Here is a 19370-nt window from a genome sequence, read left to right as displayed (position 1 = left end):
CTTTCTAAAAGTAACGAAAAAGATATAAGAGTTTCCATTTGAATAAATCTCGCCAGATCAATAGTCTCCATAATACAAAACGAGCTTCAAGAGTTTTTCAGAACAATACTACACACGCAAATACATTTAATTTGAAAGTAAAACACTAGATAAACAATTTCTCACGCTACTTAGCCAAAACAATTCTCAATTCACTTGTTATTAAAATATTCACCGACTGGCTTTGTTTTTTTAATGTTTTCGAGCTCAGAAAAATAGCATTGCGAAAAATCAGTTCGAAACGCTGGACTATACTTTATGTTCGTTGATGATTCTCCTCGCATTCATGTCTAAGTAGGAACGTTAAAAAAATCTATTTTTTAGCGGATTAACTAGCGATTGGCAGCTCCTGATTAGGAAATTTCGATCGATTTGTCGCGAAACGTGAGCGCTGCGTTTCTGTGGAAAACGCACAAACCTGCGGCAATTACGGTCGCTCTTGATTTTGGTCTAAATCCAAAAAATTGTCGCGGTACAAAAGTTGGTCGTCTAGAAGCAGTGTTAAAAATCACTATGATACAAGGTGGTCTTCCAAGGAACGGGGTGTGAGAGCACTTATAAATTATAAGTTTATTTGCCTTTTGTAACTATGATGTCGAATTTAATCAGCTATCGACAAGGTAAACACGGCATAGCACAAACTCAATATCGTCGTCGATACCGCCTACAAGCTAATTCAGAGATTGCCAAAAACATTGAAAGATATGCGTGATAGTTGCATAATTCTGAAGTTCGCTTCATTACATTGTTTTTAGTTATTTTTTCTACGTCGAGTTCTTTCCGGCAAGAAGTCATCGATACCCATCTCACAACAAGCTATTTTAGCTGCAGAGAAAATATCGGCCATGCCACGGGTATCGATGACTTTTTGCCGGAAAGAACTCGACGTAGAACAAAAACTAAAAACGATGGAATGAAGCGAACTTCAGAATTATGCAACTGATTTTGCTCTAAAATATTTCAGGGATGTTGAAGGGGCTGAACTTATAACAGGACTGGAAGTGTTTAAATCGTAAATGCCGTTACTTATGGTTATTTTTGAAAGTGCGCCACCTAGTGATCTCCTAGAATGTATGCAGAAGTATTCATTAGGCGTTTGCAAATAAAACGACATACTTGCAATTTTTTAGACTTTCCCAGTTATAGTAGCGCCATGTGAAAGGAGTTTTACTAAATTAAAAATAATAATAAAAAATACGGTCATCAATGGGGCAGGAACGCCCCACTAACCTCTCTCTTATTTCAATAGAAAACAAAATACTGCATAGAATTGATTTGGATGCAATTGTAACCGAATTTAGTAAAGAATAAAGTAAAAATTCGTTTGTAGAGAGAAACAAAAAGAGAATGAGGGACTGGAGATGTCGCTGAAAAAAGGAATAAGAGAGGAAGGGGAGAGGGGGCGCACGACTATGTTTCTGCCAAGGGCACCAGATGACCACGCTATGGCCCTGCTGGTGATACAAACAAAAAATCCGGCTAAACAATGTAGATGATTCTTTTTGTTACAAATTTATTTTTATAATATTATACATTTTACACATGTACCGTGTGTGGGTGTGTGTGTGTGTGTGGGTTTGAATTACATTTTGTACAGCTACATAAATGTACCGAGATTGCGTTATTCTTCTTTATATGTATATATATATATGTATAAGTATATATGCACCCTTAAAAACGCACCCAAACACAGACTAACAGGACAACACAAAAAGGGCCCCCAAAAAGGGGGAGTGCGCAACTTTTCAGAATGTGGTTTTGTGGGTGTGTGTATGTCACTGTTCGTGAGTGTTTGCGTGCGCTACGCGTTTAATGAGAAAACAAGGCGTGCGCGCGCTTCTGCCTTTGCGAACTTGCTTACCGTACACAAATTAAGTACAATGTTGGATTCTAGTTCCTTCTGCTTCTATGCTAAACCCAACAAAACTCGTGTTAGAATGTCGTATTCTTCGCGCACTGTGATGGGGGGGAGGGGGGGAGCTTACCACCCAAGGCTACATCTAACAATGTTGAAGATGTATTAATAGTTAATAAGACACATAAGATTCAGCCGTAAAGAAAGCTAACCAAAGCGTGACGCTTCAACGAGCCATACCGTAGGGATTTACCGTAGCAGCAGCAACAACAAAAAAGGGTGCTTGGCCCGTCCGCATACCACAGAGTGCATTAATGCGTGCCCCCGAAGATCGTCTTAGTTTGCCTTTCTTAATCGGTTTTCAAAACAGCTCCTTAATTTAAACAATTTAAATCCTTCTTTAAATCCTAGGTAACAGCCTTGCTAAAAAAAAGGGACAAACATAAACTTTTCTTCTTCCTAAAAAAAAGAACTCGCCTGAAGATTGTTTGGACAAATTTACACATTTCGAAGGCTCTAAACCCCACCCACTCTGTCTCCCTAAAACTAGACACGGGGGGAGATAGGTAATGCAGCTCGGATTATTGCCATCATCTTCGGTGCGAGTCGAGTGTGTTTGTTAAGCCAGTTTTGGTTGCCCCTTCCAACATAGGCCGCTCCCGCCTGACGGACGACGATTAACATTAGCTGGCATCGCGAAAGAATTGGTTTAAAATTAACAGTCGTTAAAAATTAACCAGAGTCGTTTAAAATTGCTAGAATTTGGCATCGCGAACGCATTGAGTTCATTTGTTAATTTTAACGACTGGTCCTATGCCGCCGTTAAACAAACGACTGTCAAGAGCGTATGCGATACAAATTAACAGTCGTTTAATTATACTGCTCGATGCTTTTCCCCGTGTTTGCCTATATGCGATATCGAGCAGTCGTTAACTGTTTTGACGGTCGTTTATTTTAACAGGAATGAAAAATCAAATGAACTCGGTTAAACCAAAATGAACTTTAAACGACTGTTAAAAAGAGTTCATTTATTCGCGATGCCGGCTATTGATTGATGAACAAAATTGCCGGGGGATGGGAGAAAGATCACACAATTTCACAGTTTTCTTTTCGCCGTCTGCGCGCGCCTCTAGTTTTAGTTCTTGTTTTTTTTCTCTTTTCGCTTCCCCCCTCTTAGTTGATTTCCTAAAGTTTTCGCGACATTAAAATATCTAGTACCGATACGTTATTTTAAAACATAGAAAATGTTTGTAAGTGAGATAAAGGGAAACATTTTTTAGTTTGCGTTTCTTTATATGATTTGGGCATGTAAAAATCGTGCCTTTAAATTTTCCGCCTCCGCCTGCCATGAGTAAGGAGATGCGGTTGATTCACACTGGAGCAAACAACAACCCCCCCCCCCCCACACCTCTTTTAAGGGTAGTGGCCCTCTTGATCGGTGTGCCTTTTCCGTACGATTCTTGGGCGAAAACCGTCTTCATAATGATGTTATCAAATTACCATACACATAAGTTACTAAAAATCTCTACAAGCTAAAGAAAGGGTGAGATGCTGAAGCGTGTGATCTTAAATTTCAGAGCCTCCATTTTCATGCAGCACGGGAGGGGATGGGGGGTCTCGTTGCTCCTGGCTCGCGTGTGAATCGCCGCTAAGACTTCAAACACCTTTACCGGTCCAGCTCCATCTTGCGCTCCCCACAATAAAGTGAAATTACACCACGGTTCTTCTTCCTTAACCCTCTCTCCTCAGTGTCCCCTCTCATGCCTCTCTTCTGCACGCATCCTGTGTGTGTGTTAATCTATTGGTATGACAGTTGATTTTGAATTTTCACTTGCGTCACGAACGGGCCACGCATGTTGCGTATCGAGCCGCCCGCACCGGTCGCGCCCGGATGGCTGTGCCACTCGCCGCCGTTCGTACCGCTGTCCTCGTTCGTCGGACCGGCGCCTCCACCCCCGCTGCTGCTAGTGGACGGTTCCTTGCGGTGATGGACCGACGACGACGACGACGATGGTGGCCCGGTGGTGGAGATCGTTTCGTAGCCACCGCCGTCGTGGTAGCTCGAGACGGGCCGGCTGCTTTTGTATTTGCCCTGCTGGCTGGACAGGGTGGAGGAGGAATGTAGATGCTTTTGCTGCTGTTGCTGTTGCTGCTGCTGTTGCTGTTGCTGCTGTTGCTGAGCGATCGAGGCGGAAAGGCCCATATCCATCATGGGCGGTGTGTTGCGAGCGGAGCGTTGCGAGTGATACAGATGATGGCGTCGGCTGCACGAGAAACGAGCGTGAAAAAAAGAGGGTAAATTTTTCGATTGCTGATGGTCGTTGTAAGCTCAACTCAACTAAAACGGGGTAAGAGGCTGGGGCATTCTTAAAAACTGGATGCATCACAAAGCACAATAATACAGTGGGGAAGAATATATGTTGCGACGGGGGAAAGAGCAGAGTTAGTGTTATTAGGAGGCATCAACCAGCTACGTATCCCACACACCGCCCAAAAATACTTCAAATTAGTACTATACAACGTAAAACACACACGCACAAAAAGTCTACAATAAGTACGCCCAGAAAAGACGTCGTTACAGCTATAGCTCTCTTCAGCAAACTACTCCTTAAATTGTCAGCAAATCATTCAAACAAAATGCGCAAACCAAGCACGACAGAGCCTGCAGTGCCAGCAAGCTGCCTCGCTAGCCACCGCTGGCGCTGGTTTTACCTTAACTACCCCCAAAACAAAATTGAACCGCATTCCGCCGCGAGTGTGTTGTTGTTTGGCGCCCGACGAGCCGCTACTTAATCGACGACGACGACGTAATGCGCTGCCATTGGTAGCTGCCATTGGCGCTGTTGCTACCGCCGCTCGTGTAGCTATCATGGTTCTTCTCTTGCTGCACGTTGCCGCCACCGCCGCCGCCACCACTGCCGCTGGGAACGTTTTCCTTCGCATCGGAGCTCTCGTTGATGGCACTTGTATCGCTGGACCCGGCTGGTCCGCTGCCAGCCACGGTCGGTGTGCTGGTGCGCTGCCGCCGGCTGTGCTCGACGCGGCGCAACAGCACGAGCTGCTCCTGTTCGCGCTCGTGCAGATGCTGCAGCTGCTGCAGCCACTGCCACTGTTGCAGCTGCCAGAGCTGCTGCAGCTGCAACAGCTGGTGGTCGCGTTCGAGCAGCTCGGGCGGAAAGACGGCAGCGGCGCGGGTGGCAGCATCGTCGCACGGCACGGTTCGGTTCGGGTTTGGCGGGGGCGAGCGACCGGTCCGTCCACTCTCGCACAGCGAGCGGGTGGATGTGTTGGACGGTTGCATTATCTGCTGGTACGAGGCAATGCTCCCATTCGCTGCCTGCTCCTCGTCATGGACAAGCTGCTCATACACGTGGTGTTGCTGCTGCTGCTGCTGTAGTGCTGCTGTACGCCGCCGACGGCTGCTGCTGCGACGGACCACTGGGGAATGGTCCTGCTGCTGCGGACTGTTAGTACCACCGTCGCCATCCGCCACCGTCGAGCGAGCGAGTTTCGCATCTAGCGCTAAGCTGACACTACTGTGGTGAGGGGCAAAAACATAAATTTGAAGAAGGGGAGCAGGGGAATGGGAGTGAAGGATGTCGATGATGATTCACATAAAAAGAAAGGTGATGTGATGAGATGTGGCAAACAGTTGTGGTGGTTAGAGTCAGAGTGCGTGAATTTTCGGAGGTAAAGCTAAAAACCTGGCCCACAAATTATTACACAAAAAACACATTTAATTTTTACCAAAAACACATACAAACAGAGTAAAACCCAAAAAAAAACCTACCCCACCTCCTCTCGCTTGAAATGTGTGAGTGTATGAAAGTTGTAACAAAAAATTGTAGTTGTTCAGTGCCCGTAACCATGGGGTGGGAGACAATTTGCCTGTTTAAAAGTTGAGCGAAGCCAGAATTTTGTTAATGTGAAAACTGTGAGGTCACCGAAGATCCAACCAAAAACCAACCAAAAAAAAAAACCATCCCGCGCAGGGCCAGAATAAGAGATAGTAGGCGTGAAAGTGAGATAAGAGTGACGGTGAGATTAGAAAGAGTGTACAGCGAAACAAATCAGCAACGATTCAGTTCAACCCTAGACCTAAGACCAATCCCTGTGAGCAGTTATGCAAAATGTCGTGAGCATCATGTGATGTGATGACTACCGAAAACAAAGACCATCACGCTTTTCAGTGATAATCGTTACTGATAATCATTAAAAGCGCTTTATGATATGTCGAAGATGACATGTGAGTGCTGAAAAATATCACCAACACTATCCACTAAACTCATGACTGATACAAAATCCATGTCTACGTCGCGTACTACTCTCTACTCGCGTACTACTCTACTGTGATGATCGGAGGTGATTCTTAAGAAGCTTATGTGACCCGCACTGGCGATATTTTTTCAACGAATTTTTGGTCAATCACTTGGTCGTGATATTTTGTCTGGCGGTGATGATCGCGATGATCAGATCATAACACGCTTGCGAGTGGTCCCATGCAACGTAATCAGCATGCCCTGGCTTTGTCTGCTTTGTTGGGCAGAACGGGAAAGCATGTTGATTGTGGTAGTTGGAATAGTCCGAATAGGAGTTGTCGGGGCAGTCCGGAGTCTTCCCGAGTCGTCTTGGTTCGGTCGGAGTCACCTGATATATCAGAATCGGCTGGAATCATATGCATTTTGTAGAATTCGATCGACCCGACTCACTTATAAAATTTCATCCCGATCGGACCACCCGTTCTCGAGATATGTAACTCTAAAATTCCTTAACGCGGTCCAAAACTTTTTGGTAAATTCCTTTAGAGTTGACTCAGCCATTTACCGACCGATTTAGACGTCCGACCCCTCAAAGGAACGGCCTTGAGGCTGTGGACAGTATATTTTTGTCTCCTCTCTAGTCCGGACACTACCGGTCGAGATAGTACGCCGAGTTTTATTACTTTTAGTGTTTTTCTAAAATATACTTAATTTTTGTATTTTTCTATCGATTTGCTTATACGGCACATCTTTAGAAAGGAATTTTCTCTACGCTCGCTATAAATCGTTTATATAAGTCCGTCAAAGTCAAAGTCAAAGCATTATGAAACTTTTTATTATTTACTCTATTGAAACTATTACATCATGAATCTATTTATCACTTTACAGAGTTTTCCAAGGGTCCTCATAGTTGTGGGACACTCCTTGACTCTTTGCTTTGGGAATTGAACATCGTATGTTGGAAATTAGACTCTATGGCATCCTTGTTCGACAGGCTCCTTGGAAATTCCTATTGGATTTGTCTAACAAGGGTGCAATAGAGTCCAATTCCCATTACTTTAAGTTCATTTCACTTAAGAAAGAGTCAATAAAGTGTTCCACAGCTATGAGAACTCCAGGAAACCCTATACTCCCGCTCTATTCTCCCTTCACGTGGTCCGGCGAACAACAACAACTCGCGGACAGCTTTCCACTCACTCCTTAGACCGCACATCTGGCTCGTTCTATCGGATTTGAACACCAGCCAAAAGATCATCAAAGCAGACAGAGCGAGAAAGCATGATCACTTTGTTGCTTGGGACCAACTTGCACGTCCCGCATACCATCATCATCGCAATGATCACCGACAAAAAATGTCGCGATCAAGTGACTGGCCAAGAGTTGATTGCAAAAAAAATCGCCAAGCATTTGATGGTCGCACCAACTTGAGTCTTGAGTCTCACCTCTGATCATCGCAGTAGAAAGCTCGTGACGCTGATATGATTTTGTTTCAGTCGGAATTTTTCATGACCATGTTAGTGACATTTTGCAGAACTGATCACAGTAAAAAAAATGTCATGACAAAGCGACTGACCAAGCATTGGTTGCTAAATGTCACCAAGCATGTATTGGTCACACCAACTGTTTGAGTATCACCTCTGATCATCACAATTGAGTACGTGATGCTGATATGGATTTTGTTTTAATCAGATTTTTTTTAACATTGACAGTGACATTTTGCAGTACTGCCTGTGAGTGAGAGTTTTCTTTTTTCTTGATTTTGTTTTCCGCGAAAGAAAATCCTTAAATTTATCGAAGCCGTACAAATTGTGATAGCGCTCCAACAATTGCTCCTCTCTCTCGCTCTCTCTCTCGCACGTTATTGCAAAACTTTTCGATATTTACCTTATCTGCTGCTGCAGCTCCTCGTAGTTGACGTAGTGCGAGTAGCGATGGTTAAACACGTCCGTGTGGTGTATCGAGGTGCCGGGCGGCCCACCAGAGGCCGGTGGGGGTGGGGGCGGCGGCTGGTAGTGGGGCGGTTGGCTGTGGCCGTAGACGACACCGGACGAGGCGGACCGCTCGACCGAGCTCGGATCGTACACGACGTACCGGGAGGCGGCAGCGGCGGCGGCGGACGTCGCACTGCTGCTGTTGCCCCCGCTGCTGTTCAGTGCGGCGGCGGCTCGCTTCGAGATGGTATTGCTGTTGCCTCCACCACCACTACTACTCTTCTGTCCCCCACCACCACTGTCCGCCATACCTCCACTGGCTGGTGGTGGGGCTGGAGGCAGCAGCGTCGACGGGCCGGTGTAGTCGATGGCCGGCTCGCCCGGTGCGGTCGAGGTGATCGTACCGGTCGGCACGATCACGTCCTTGCGGTGCTTGCCGAACCGGAACATGTGCCCGATGCCGCGCAGCAGCCCGCCACTCTTCTTCGCCCGCAGCTTCGCGCCCCCTTTGCCATCGTTCAGCGACGACTGGAAGGGGCTGTTGCGCGAGACGAACCCACCGTCTGGGAACTCGCCGGGTGCGCCGCCGCCAGCTGGGCCGTCCTCGAGCAGCCAGTGCTTTTTCGCTTCTGAAAATCCGACAACAGAGAAGAGACACAACGCGATTAAGACCCAAAAAAAACTGTGCACGCGGCGGTTATACAGCCGTGTTATACTTACGCGTTTCCGCCGGTTGTTCCACCACGGCCCGTAGGATCTCCTCCCGACCGCGGCCACGCGGTGTGCGCAATGCGTTCGGTCCGCGCGGCTCGTCCGCCATCTGTATCTCCTGCACCATCGTCTGCAGCGACTCCAGGCTGGAGGATTTCTTCATCCCGAGCGACGGGCCAAGATCGCCCAGCTGGTCCTGCGCCTCGGCCCGCAGCAGATGGGCCGCTAGGGCAGCCGTCGTCGTTTTGCCCTCACCGTGGTGCTGCTGGTGGTGGTGGTGCTGCTGCTGCTTCAGGCTGTTCATTCGCGCCATGTGGTGCAGATCGATCGACTCGAGCGAACCGCCGGCACCGCTCGTGCCCGACCCACTCATCAGCAGCTTGCTGTCCCGGTCGCGCTTCTCGCGCAGCTTCTTGTTGCGCTGGTAGGTGCCCGTCTCCCGCGCGTCCATCGCGGCGTGATGCTTCTCCGACATCGAGCGGCGCCCGATCGCGTCCCGGCTGAACGCGTCCGACGGTGGCGGGTTGGTTTCGAGCGACAGCTGGGAGGCGTACGTTGCGTCTGCACCGTTCGGGGTGGAGGTGTTCCCGTTGCCCAGCACACCGCCACTGGGCCCACCGGCAGTCCCTTCCAGCGAGCGGGTGATGTGGAAGGTGCTGTTGCAAAGGGGCGGTGAAAACGACAATTAGTGAAAATGGAATACATTTGCAAAAAAAAACTGCATAAATAATTGAACAGATGGTTTTGTTCCACCGATTAGGTGTGCTGTGCCGAATTGCATGTAGATGAATCGACTTTTATCATTGTTTTCAACTATTTTATGTTGAATATAAAAATTGAGCAGAAAATTATAAATTTACAACCATACCGAATCTTCTTCTTCTTTTGGCTCAACAACCGTTGTCGGTCCAGACCTGCCTATACCATTTATGGGGGGTGGGCTTTCAGTGACTTATAATTTCTAAACTCCCTAATAGTTTTTTCAATCAACTTTTTTGTTCTTGTTCCAGCGTGCTTGACAGTTGGTCAGTCGAAGCAACCGGCGGACGGAATAAAGGTGAACAGACTGATTGCACACCTTTTAAACAAATATTTTCATATTTTGGTTACAAATGGGTTTAATGTGAATGAGAAAAGTCTTACTAGTCTTGTGTTGAATATAATTACAAATGAAAAAAGCGGTCACAATTCATTTAATAGTTGAATTTGCGTGTCTCCAACAGCTTGAGCTGCCAGGAGAGAATTACTCGAATCTTTCTATTCAATCGATATACATATATATACATATATTTGTATGTATATTTATATTCCGATATATTTTATGTTTTTTATATACATTTTCAAAACTGATGAAAATTTATTTCATTGGAAATTGATCACAAAACATTTTCAAAATGTTACATACCTCTAAGTTCAATTCACTTCAATCATTTAAAGCAAAATTTAAATCAAAACGTTACATTGAAAACAACATTCGTTCCAAATCCGCAGCGCAAAACCTCGCGGATTTCTCCCCATACAAACGGGAACGTTCGACCCCGGCAGGTAGAACTCATTCTTTCACGCGCTTCTTACAGGCTCTCAATGGTACGTTATTTTAAAACTGAGCGCCAAGTGAGCGCCTTCTGACAACCGCGGCGAACGGATCTCGTCGTTCGAAGCCCATAGTCGACCCGATAGTGTGCAGCGGATTCCGGAAAAGCTGGCCAGTAACTTCCATATTGCGGTACAGTTTGTGGTCAAAAAGGCTTCATTGCTGACTCAAGACATGTAGGACCACATGCACTAGTGCCAAACCCACGTAAAAATTTCCAATTATCCAATAAATTCTATTGTTTATCCATGGCTCAAACATTACGTCTTTATCGACCCTTTTTTAAACGCTTCAAAATCAGTTGTGTTTGCACTTGTTCGTTTGATAAATTATAAAGGTTTAAGTAAATATAGTAAAAATAACATGAAATGCTAACATGACGCTCTTGTCCAAAATTCCGCTAATCTCTATAATAAAATTCTAGTAAAGGCCGATCAGCGTTACTTTCCAGCGGTTACTTGGATGCTTCTTTCCAGTATACATCCATATAATGGCAAAACGCTACGCCAACTTAGAAATTAGTGTTTTAAAATGTTAGGAGAAGAAAGATGCAAATTACAGTCAAAATTCAAAAGTTGTACGTTTTTTAGTTGACGTGTGTTTTAGTAAAACGCTTGATAATTTGCTGCCAGCAAAAATTTAAAAATTTGTATTTGTATGGAAAACCGGATTTTGAAAAATGCACATCAATCTCATGACCTGTTAAAAAAAGTCGTTTTTTATTGGAATATCGGCCCAAGTAAAAGCATTTACAGTCTGAACTCATTGATTGAACTTCTATTACCGCGCCAACTATTGAATATGTGCTTTTTAGTTGGCGGCACGTTTTTCCATACAAAAAACTACTGAAAATTTTCTCGGCAAGCCATGAGATTTTTGTGATTTTTAAAAAAAAACCCGTGTTTTCCATACAAACACATACTTTTGAATTGAACTGTCAGCCAACTATCGAGCGTTTAACTAAAAAGCATGCCAACCAAAAAGTGTTCAACTATTGAATTCTGACTGTATTCTATAGTTGGAAGACAAGCGAAGGTTTAATCAGTTATTTCAGATTGTATATACATTTATGCGTGATTTTTCGAGATTGTTCAATACATCAGCCTGATTTTTTGTTGAAGAGACGTGGTCCAAGGAACTGTTCAGGAAGCCTCCAAGTCAGAAAATAGTCCTACTTTAGGTGGCAGAAAATGATCCGACAACATTAGCCGGTATCGCGAATAAATAAACAGATTTTAACAGTCGTTTAAAGTTCATTTTGGTTTAACCGAGTTCATTTGTTGATCATTCCTGTTCAACTGAACGATCATCAAAAACAGTTAACGACTGCTCGATATCGCATATAGGCAAACGACACATGGGAAAAAATTGAGCAGTATAAATAAACGACTGACTGTTAATTTGTATCGCATACGCTCTTGACGATCGTTTGTTTAACGACGGCATAGGATCAGTCGTTAAAATTAACAAATGAGCTCAGTGCGTTCGCGATGCCAAATTCGAGCAATTTTTAATGACTGTTAATTTTTTACCATTTCTTTCGCGATACCGGCTACAATTACCGTATTCCGGTAAATTAACCATTTTTTAAAGCAAAAATATTTAACATAGAACATTAAAAGTGTTCTAATAACAGAATATTTTTAATAAATAATAAAATATTTGACCAGATAATGCAATGCTTATTATATAGCGCTATTATATATATTTGTTTAGCATAATTTGAGACTCAAGCTCAATAATAAAATTGTTCATTATTAATTTTTTCGTGCGGTGAGTGAACTTGAACGGATTAAACTCTTACAAGAATCCACTGTGCTTAGGTAAGAATTTTCAAAAAGATTTCATGTTTTAGCACATGCAACAAACATTCTTATTAGTTTTTACTTAACTCATCAGGAGGTAAATGTAATTCCAGAATAATTGCATTGCTTACACACGAACCAGCGTTCGTGTATTAAAAATCACTTCTCACTTTACTGTACATTACTTTACTCGTATGAGTTTGACCACGCTACGCGAAAAAGCTTAGCAAGAAATCCCCTGTTGCCATCAAATACTCACGGTGAGGTTGGTTCCGGATCCTCCTCGATCAGCACCACGTTGCTGCCGTTCAGGCTCGTCGCGGACGAGGTCGTGCTCCAGTGGTCCTTCGTCGCCATGTAATAGCTCTCGTTGCGCAAGCCGTGCGGCGTCGTGGTTGCTGCTGCCGACGACGGCTGCCCCATCGGCGGTGCACCGTACGACCGCTGCCCCGATTGTCTTTGGTTGTTGTTCGACGAATGATGGTGCTGCTGCTGTTGCTGGCTGCTCATCGTGCTGGTGCTGCTGTTCGTGCTGCTGTTTCTGATGTAATGGCCACCGGTTAGCGTGTCACTGCTTCCACCACCACTACCGCCGCTGAGCGGCAGCGAGCCGGTATGGTGCAGCGTTCCAGTGCTGTTGGCCGAGCTGCCGCCGGTTAGCCGATCGAGTACGGGATTGCTGTACCGCTTGCTGCTCTGCTGCTGCTGCTGCTGTTGCCCTCCCGCTTGGTGCTGTCCCGTCGAGGTCGCGCTTTGTTGCGACTGCTTGTCCGAGCTAAGGTAGATCACGGTTGTGCCCGAGCTGCCACCGCCGACCGGCTGCTGATCTTCCCCACTGCTACCAGCAGCAGCAGCCGCCGCCGCCGTACGCTGCTCCATCGTTTCGAGCAGCTCGCCGGTACTCACCGGACGCCCAATGCGTCGCGCTATCTTGAGTATTATCTTACCCGGATAGCTGCCACCTGGGAGCGAAACAGAAATATGAATCAAACACAATTTGAAGAGAAATTCATTAGAACAACACACAAAATCGAGTTTTCCTCTTTTGTGGCAACACAGACTCCTCCTCCTCCTCCTTACCCGACTGCAGCATCGCACGACGCAACGTATCCATCGCTTCGGCATTCGACTGCCCCAGCAGCGACACGCCGTTCACGCTCAGTAGCTGATCGTTCATCTTGAGCCGTCCGTCGCGGCTCGCCGCCCCACCGTGCAGCACGCTCTTCACGAAGATGCCGAGATCACCGTCGGTTCGGCTGGTGCCGCTGCTGCTGCTGCTGCTACCATTGCCCGAGCCCGTCTTGCCCTTCACGCTCACGCCCAGCCCGGCCTTCTCCGTGTCGTGCACCGGTATGTGGAGCGTCAGGATTTCGCGATTCTTCCACGCAGCGCCGGCCAACGATTCGCTGCCGCCGCCGCCACCACTGCTAGCGTTGGATGCGACACTTCCGTTGCTGACATTGCCACCGCCGCGACCACTTCCACCGCTCTCGTGCAGCAGCTCCGCCACGTGGGTCGTCGAGGCCGACTTCAGTATCGAGGCGAGCGGTTTCTTCTGGACGGAGGGCGTTTTCGGCGACCCGGCGGCCGCCGCTCCCGGTCCGCCCGCTAGCTTTGGCAGGGAGCGGCAGTTGCCTACGCCGGTCCGGCTCCCGTCCGTACCGTCCCCGTACGCCAGGCTGTTGCTGCTGTTCGACTGCTTCAGGGACGATTTCGGCATCACCGGCGGTGGCGGTTTCGGTGGCGAATTCTTTGGTTCACTTTCTACACTAAAACCCTTCGAAAATAGACAGAGAGAAAGAGAGTGAAATTGTTGTACTTGTAAATGCCTTTTATGATGCTTTTGTTAGGAAAAGCAAAACTTACTATTTCACGCTCCTTCACATCGGCCGCCAGCTCCTGCTGCCGGGACACCACGATCTTGAGCGTGGCACCGTGCGGGGTGCCGCGCAGTATCGAGACGACCTCGGTCTGCGATTTGCCCGTCATCGGGATACCCTCCACCTCGAGCAGCCGGTCGCCCGGCTTCAGCCGTCCGTCCTCTACCGCGGCCCCCTTCGGCAGTATGTTCTTGATGTAGATCGGGCAGTGGCCGCCGGCCGGATTGTCGCGCGTGGTCACGGAAAACCCGAGCCCATGGTCGCCCTTGGTCAGCGTGATCTCGATGCGCTTGCCGAGCTTGCGCGTGTTCGCGACCTGCAGGCTGGTGCCGGTCGAGGGTGCGCCCGGGATTTTGCGGGTCGGCGAAACCGTCGCCACCTTCGCCGCCGACGTCGGCTTCTCCTCCGCCTCGATCATCATCTGGCCGACACGGTTGTCCCGCGGGTAGCGCGGACCGCTGCCACTTTTCAACAGCCGACCGCCGCCACCGGCCGCACGTCCACTGCTGCCCCCACCGACGCTTCCACCACCGCCGCTGCTGCCGCCCCGTACCACCCGCAATCGTAGCTCCGTCGATGCGAGGCTCTTCTTAAGATGTTCCTGCACGGAACTTTCCGAGAGTCCGACGAGCTTGATGTTGTTGATCTCCAGGATCCGGTCGCCCCGCCGCACCCGGCCCCGTTCGGCCCGGCTGCCCGGTTCCACGCTCTGCACCAGCAGCCCACCCCGCTCCATGTCCGGGATGGCCGTGAGCCCTAGCGGGCCGCCCGTTTCGTTCACTACGAGTAGCATTTCACTAAGAAATAAAAGCAAATTTTAATGACAACCAGGTTTTGGGGCAGCGCACCAACACACCAAACAACAACACCTACCTATCCTTCTCCCGTATCGAATCGTACACGGATGTTTTCGCCTGCCCGAGCGGTTCCTTGCGCGTCGACTCCCTCGGCAGCGATTTTGAGCTGAAGCTGCTGTTGCCCCCTCTGCCCATGACCGACTCGCTGCCGGCGTGAAACGAATGATGCTGCATCTGTTGCTGCTGCTGTTGCTGCTGCTGCACATAGTTCTGGTACGTCTGGTATCCGTACGCCGGGGACGATTGATTGTGGGCGGCCGACGACGATGCTGACGAGGACGGCGTTGTTGCTGTTGCTGCTGCTGCCGCCGCTGCTGCCTTCTCTGCCGCATCCATCCACCGGTAGCCGGTCGACGCTTCCGCGCCGAGAAACTGCATCGACAGCCGGCCGGACCGATTGAACGCCTGGGGCAGCAGACTGTCGTGCTGTTGCTGCTGCTGCTGTTGCTGGTGCTGCTGCTGCTGCTGTCCACTGTCCTCCTCCGGCACGTTCCACTCCTCGCCGAGCAAATGGTGATGGTGCGGGTTGTGGTGGTGGTGATGGTTGTGATGGTAATGGTACGGTGGTCCGCCTCCACCCCCGTTCTGCTGGGGCGACAGCAGTCGATCCGGCGGTGGATCACTGTCACTGCGGCAAACCGGTGCCGCCGACCAGCGCTTGCTCGTGCTCTGGTGGTTGCCGTTCGGGTTCACATTGTACAGCGGGCTGCGCTGCTCGGTCACGCCGATCTGGTGCAGGGACGGTTCGCTGCCCCGCCGCACCTGCAGCCCGAGCCCGAGCGGTGCCGGCTCGTTCGCAAACACCTCGATACAGGACGCTCCACCGCCCGGGCCGGACTCGGAGCCGCCACCCACCGTCACCACGACACTGTCGGCCGCACTGCCGCCACTGCCCGGTGCCCCACTGCCACCCGCTCCGACGACAACAACGGGCCCGCCGGAACCGTCGGCCAGCGGTGCAGGGCCACCGACGCCTACGACAACGCCGCCACCGAGCGGGGGCACCTTGCCACCGCCGCCCGGTGTCTGGAAGATGTCCGGGCTACCGGTACCGACCGAACTTCCGCTCGCCCCATCTCCGCCGCCCTGCTGTACGCCCGGATCCAGCCCGACCGCTGCATCCTCATAGCTGGCGATGATTTCCTCCCGATCGTCCGCAACGTCGCTGATGTGATCTTCCGGATCGAGAATGCCCGACTGTGACTGAAGATGGTGCACCACGACCCAGGAGTCTGGATTCTGTGGGGAAAGAGAACGAAAAGCAGAAAAATGGAAGTTAGATTCGTCCGCAAGAAGCGAGTGAAGAGGGGATGAAAATTAGCAAGAATATAAGAAGAATCACTCTATTATTGATGAGTTTGAATCCAAAACAAAAGAGTTACTTTAAAGTTTCGCATATTTTTAGTGATGGGTAGAGTTGACAAAAATCCGGAGTCGACTCCGAACCGACTCCGATTATTTCGGAACCAACTCCGGAAGGTAGGTCCGCCCAGTATCATCCAACAAGTCTTCAGGTGTTATCTGCAGCAGTCCAGAACCGCTCGAAGTCATCCGGAGTCGGAGTCGTCTGAAGTCGTCTGAAGTCGTCTGAAGTCGTCTGAAGTTGTCTGAAGTCGTCTGAAGTCGTCTGAAGTCGTCTGGAGTCGTCCGGAATTGCACCGGAATTGCAGTTCACTCCGATCGACTCTAAATAACTCTGATTCCGGGCTACTAAAACCGACTCTGAACGGCTCCAGATAACTCCGGACGACTTCAGACTACTCCGGAAGGCTCCAGACGATTCGGGACAACTACAGACTACTCCAGACGACTTTAAACTACTCCGATCCAGAGAACTCCGGACGGTTCCGGATGATTCCGGATAACTCCGGACAACTCCGGACGATTACGGACGGCTCCGGACGGCTCCGGACGACACTGACCCAGACGACTACGACTCCGGGCGGATATAGTAGTCCCCATTTTGCCGGAGTCGGAATAGGACTATTAATAGTCGGAGTTAGATCGGACACGGTGGTACACTCCAGAGATCAAGAACATCAATACATCTTCTAATCCCTTTCCTTTTGAGTAGCGAAATTCAACCGAACTGTCAACTTCGGTACGTATACCAAAGAGGAAAAAAGTCATAAAAACTCTTTGTGATGTGTTGAGTTCTAGCAATGCACGAGCGATATTATAACTTGCGAGGTTCAACTCACGCACATCTTCTTCTGGCCGCGCACACATATCGAGCGTCGAACTTACCGAAATGTACATTCTTTCTATATTTTCAACAGATTAAAGCTTTCTGACCTAAAGAGGTCTTAGAAATGGCAAATAACTTCACTAAGTAAGGCGCTCGCGGTTCACACAAGGCTTTAAAAGAAACAATTTTAACTCCTGCACCCGTTCGGTACTAGAATCTGCAGTTGCTGCTGGAATGGACCCTGTAATTCAAACAGCACGCCTCTTCAAATTACAATACGTAACACACGCCGTGTACGTGCCTTTTGTACGCTTTTGTGAGTGTACACAAAGTTGGCAACGAGCGGTAAAAGTTTTCTTCTTCCTTCCTTTTTTGTTTGTCAATTCGTGCCTTAGCACTTTGAGCAGTGTTTGGTAACGAGACACACACTTCCCCAAACAATTGTGAACCGAGACGCACTGCCAGACACAAATATCTGTGACTGGATTTGGTAAGCGAAAACCAACATACTCAACCGGCTCCATCATCAACCAGTCAATCACGCACAGCAATCGCGTCCAGAGAATCGAATGTCGCGGTGCCTTTAATCGCCCTTCGGTTCGGTGGGGTAAGAAGGGGTTTCAAATCGGCACACACCTCGGGGCTGCACGATGATAACCATCGACAAAAGGGACACCCCCCACCCCTGTCCGTCTCGCAACACGTGTGTAAGCGTCCCATTTTGAAGAGGTTGAAGCAATGAGACAACCTTTGCATTGCTGCCATTATCACGACGTACGTTGACCCGCCACACGAATGGCGGTGATGAGTGATGACCACCACCCCCGAGGCTCTCCAAAAGAAAAGGGCGACGATAAGATAAGAACGATTGTGAAGAAACTGACGTAGGCAATCCCTGAAGTAAAAGACCATTCGTGGGAGGGAGAGTGCGCTGTCCTACCCGCGATGTAGGTTTTTAACTGCCCCAAATAAACGCTTTGATTTCTTCCTCTTCAAACCCCTGCACTTTCGTCTAGGGACAGGAAGCGGCCAACAAACATTACTTCCTCGCACACACACACACACACTCACACATTAAGGTTAATTAAGAGAGTACACAGGAAATTGCGCTCCAGCGGCTAATCTAATTACGCCGGCGAACGGTAATGCCGCACCGCTCTGTGTCTTACTTTTGCGCAACACGGTGCTGCTGTGCCCGGTTCCAGGGTGGTGCAGCAGCTGTTGCTACTGCTGCTTGCCGGCTGCTGCCGGTAGGCGCTCGTCAGCCCCCGGGTGGACGATGATGCTGATCGGGCGCCGCCGCTGCCGCCCGCTTCCAGCGTGCCGGAGGATCCACCGCTGTCGAGCGTCTCGCAGCTGCCGCCCACCTTCCGGGGCAGGTTGAGCGAGTAGCTCTTGTACAGGTACTGGTTGCCGTGCGGGATGCCCTTCTGGCGCTGGTGCACCTGGTACGTGTGACGCCAGCCGAAGATGCCGGTAATCTTGTTCGCCAGCGCCGGACACTTCGGCGGCAGCTCGAAGATGTTCGCTTTCTTCTTCATTCTATCATATGCACACACACACGCACGCACGCACTGTGACACTATTGCGACGATGTTTGGTATGGTTTGTTCATAGCTCTATATTCCGGTTGCCTCCAGGTTTTGAAAGGTGTAAGTGTGTATTGGAGCCGGTTGACCGACGCGTGCTGAACTTGACCGAACAAAATCTTCACACCTTTATTACATTACCACTTTCGGTCGTTTGCTTTTTACTTCTTGTTTTTTTTACAAACACACATAAACACTAAACTCTCGTTTTGCTGCAACACACTGCCGCAGAAAGATAAGACGCAACAACACTGCCGTTAGGAAAAGTTAGTACATCTCACTGCACACACCTTTGTACTTTTCGCAATTGCAAACTCCCACTAGAGCCAATTTGTCCAACGCTTTGTACCAAAAACAATGTCTCAAAGATGGCACACACTATCTCTGTATTCTCCCAGCGCCTGTTATCTGCCAACAGAAAAGGCGTTAGCGCAGTGACACAACACAAACACGCGCAACCCCCCTCCAACAACAGATTGTTTGCAATAAAGTTTGAGGTAAACAATTTGCATAGCTTCTTTCACCAGCACCAGTTTTGGGTGAGTGTAATACGGAACACAGACAGGTCGGTAATGTCAGGAGAGCTCCTGGAGCGCGCTTGCAGGGCTTTGAAACGGAAAAGGCAACACATTCGAACGCAATTTCTCCGCCCGAACGGTGAA

The 19370-nt window shown here is 48.8% G+C and overlaps 1 protein-coding gene across 7 annotated transcripts in view; it reads right to left on the bottom strand.

Moving 5' to 3' along the window:
• Positions 1–2002: 2002 nt before the first annotated feature.
• The window catches only part of LOC120961100 (serine-rich adhesin for platelets), a 52436-nt gene continuing 35068 nt past the window's right edge, over positions 2003–19370 (bottom strand). For 3 of the 7 annotated variants that reach the window (XM_040384800.2, XM_049610205.1, XM_049610207.1), the window contains exons 3-9: positions 14948–16170; positions 14061–14871; positions 13275–13971; positions 12454–13156; positions 8805–9451; positions 8038–8713; positions 4607–5430 (exon numbers count right to left, since the gene is read on the bottom strand). In XM_040384800.2, the coding sequence (XP_040240734.2) occupies positions 4680–5430; positions 8038–8713; positions 8805–9451; positions 12454–13156; positions 13275–13971; positions 14061–14871; positions 14948–16170 (5508 nt within the window). In that variant the 3' untranslated portion in view covers positions 4607–4679. Of the gene's footprint in view, positions 4159–4606; positions 5431–8037; positions 8714–8804; positions 9452–12453; positions 13157–13274; positions 13972–14060; positions 14872–14947; positions 16171–18288; positions 19117–19370 lie in introns of those variants that run through there. The other 4 variants (XM_040384769.2, XM_040384793.2, XM_040384814.2 and 1 more) reach the window with 3 other exon arrangements.

The sequence above is a fragment of the Anopheles coluzzii genome, chromosome X (genome assembly GCF_943734685.1).
Source record: "Anopheles coluzzii chromosome X, AcolN3, whole genome shotgun sequence".
Taxonomy (NCBI): Eukaryota; Metazoa; Arthropoda; class Insecta; order Diptera; family Culicidae; genus Anopheles; species Anopheles coluzzii.
The sequence above is the reverse complement of the archived record's forward strand: the minus strand, read 5'-3'. Positions and strand labels throughout refer to the sequence as shown.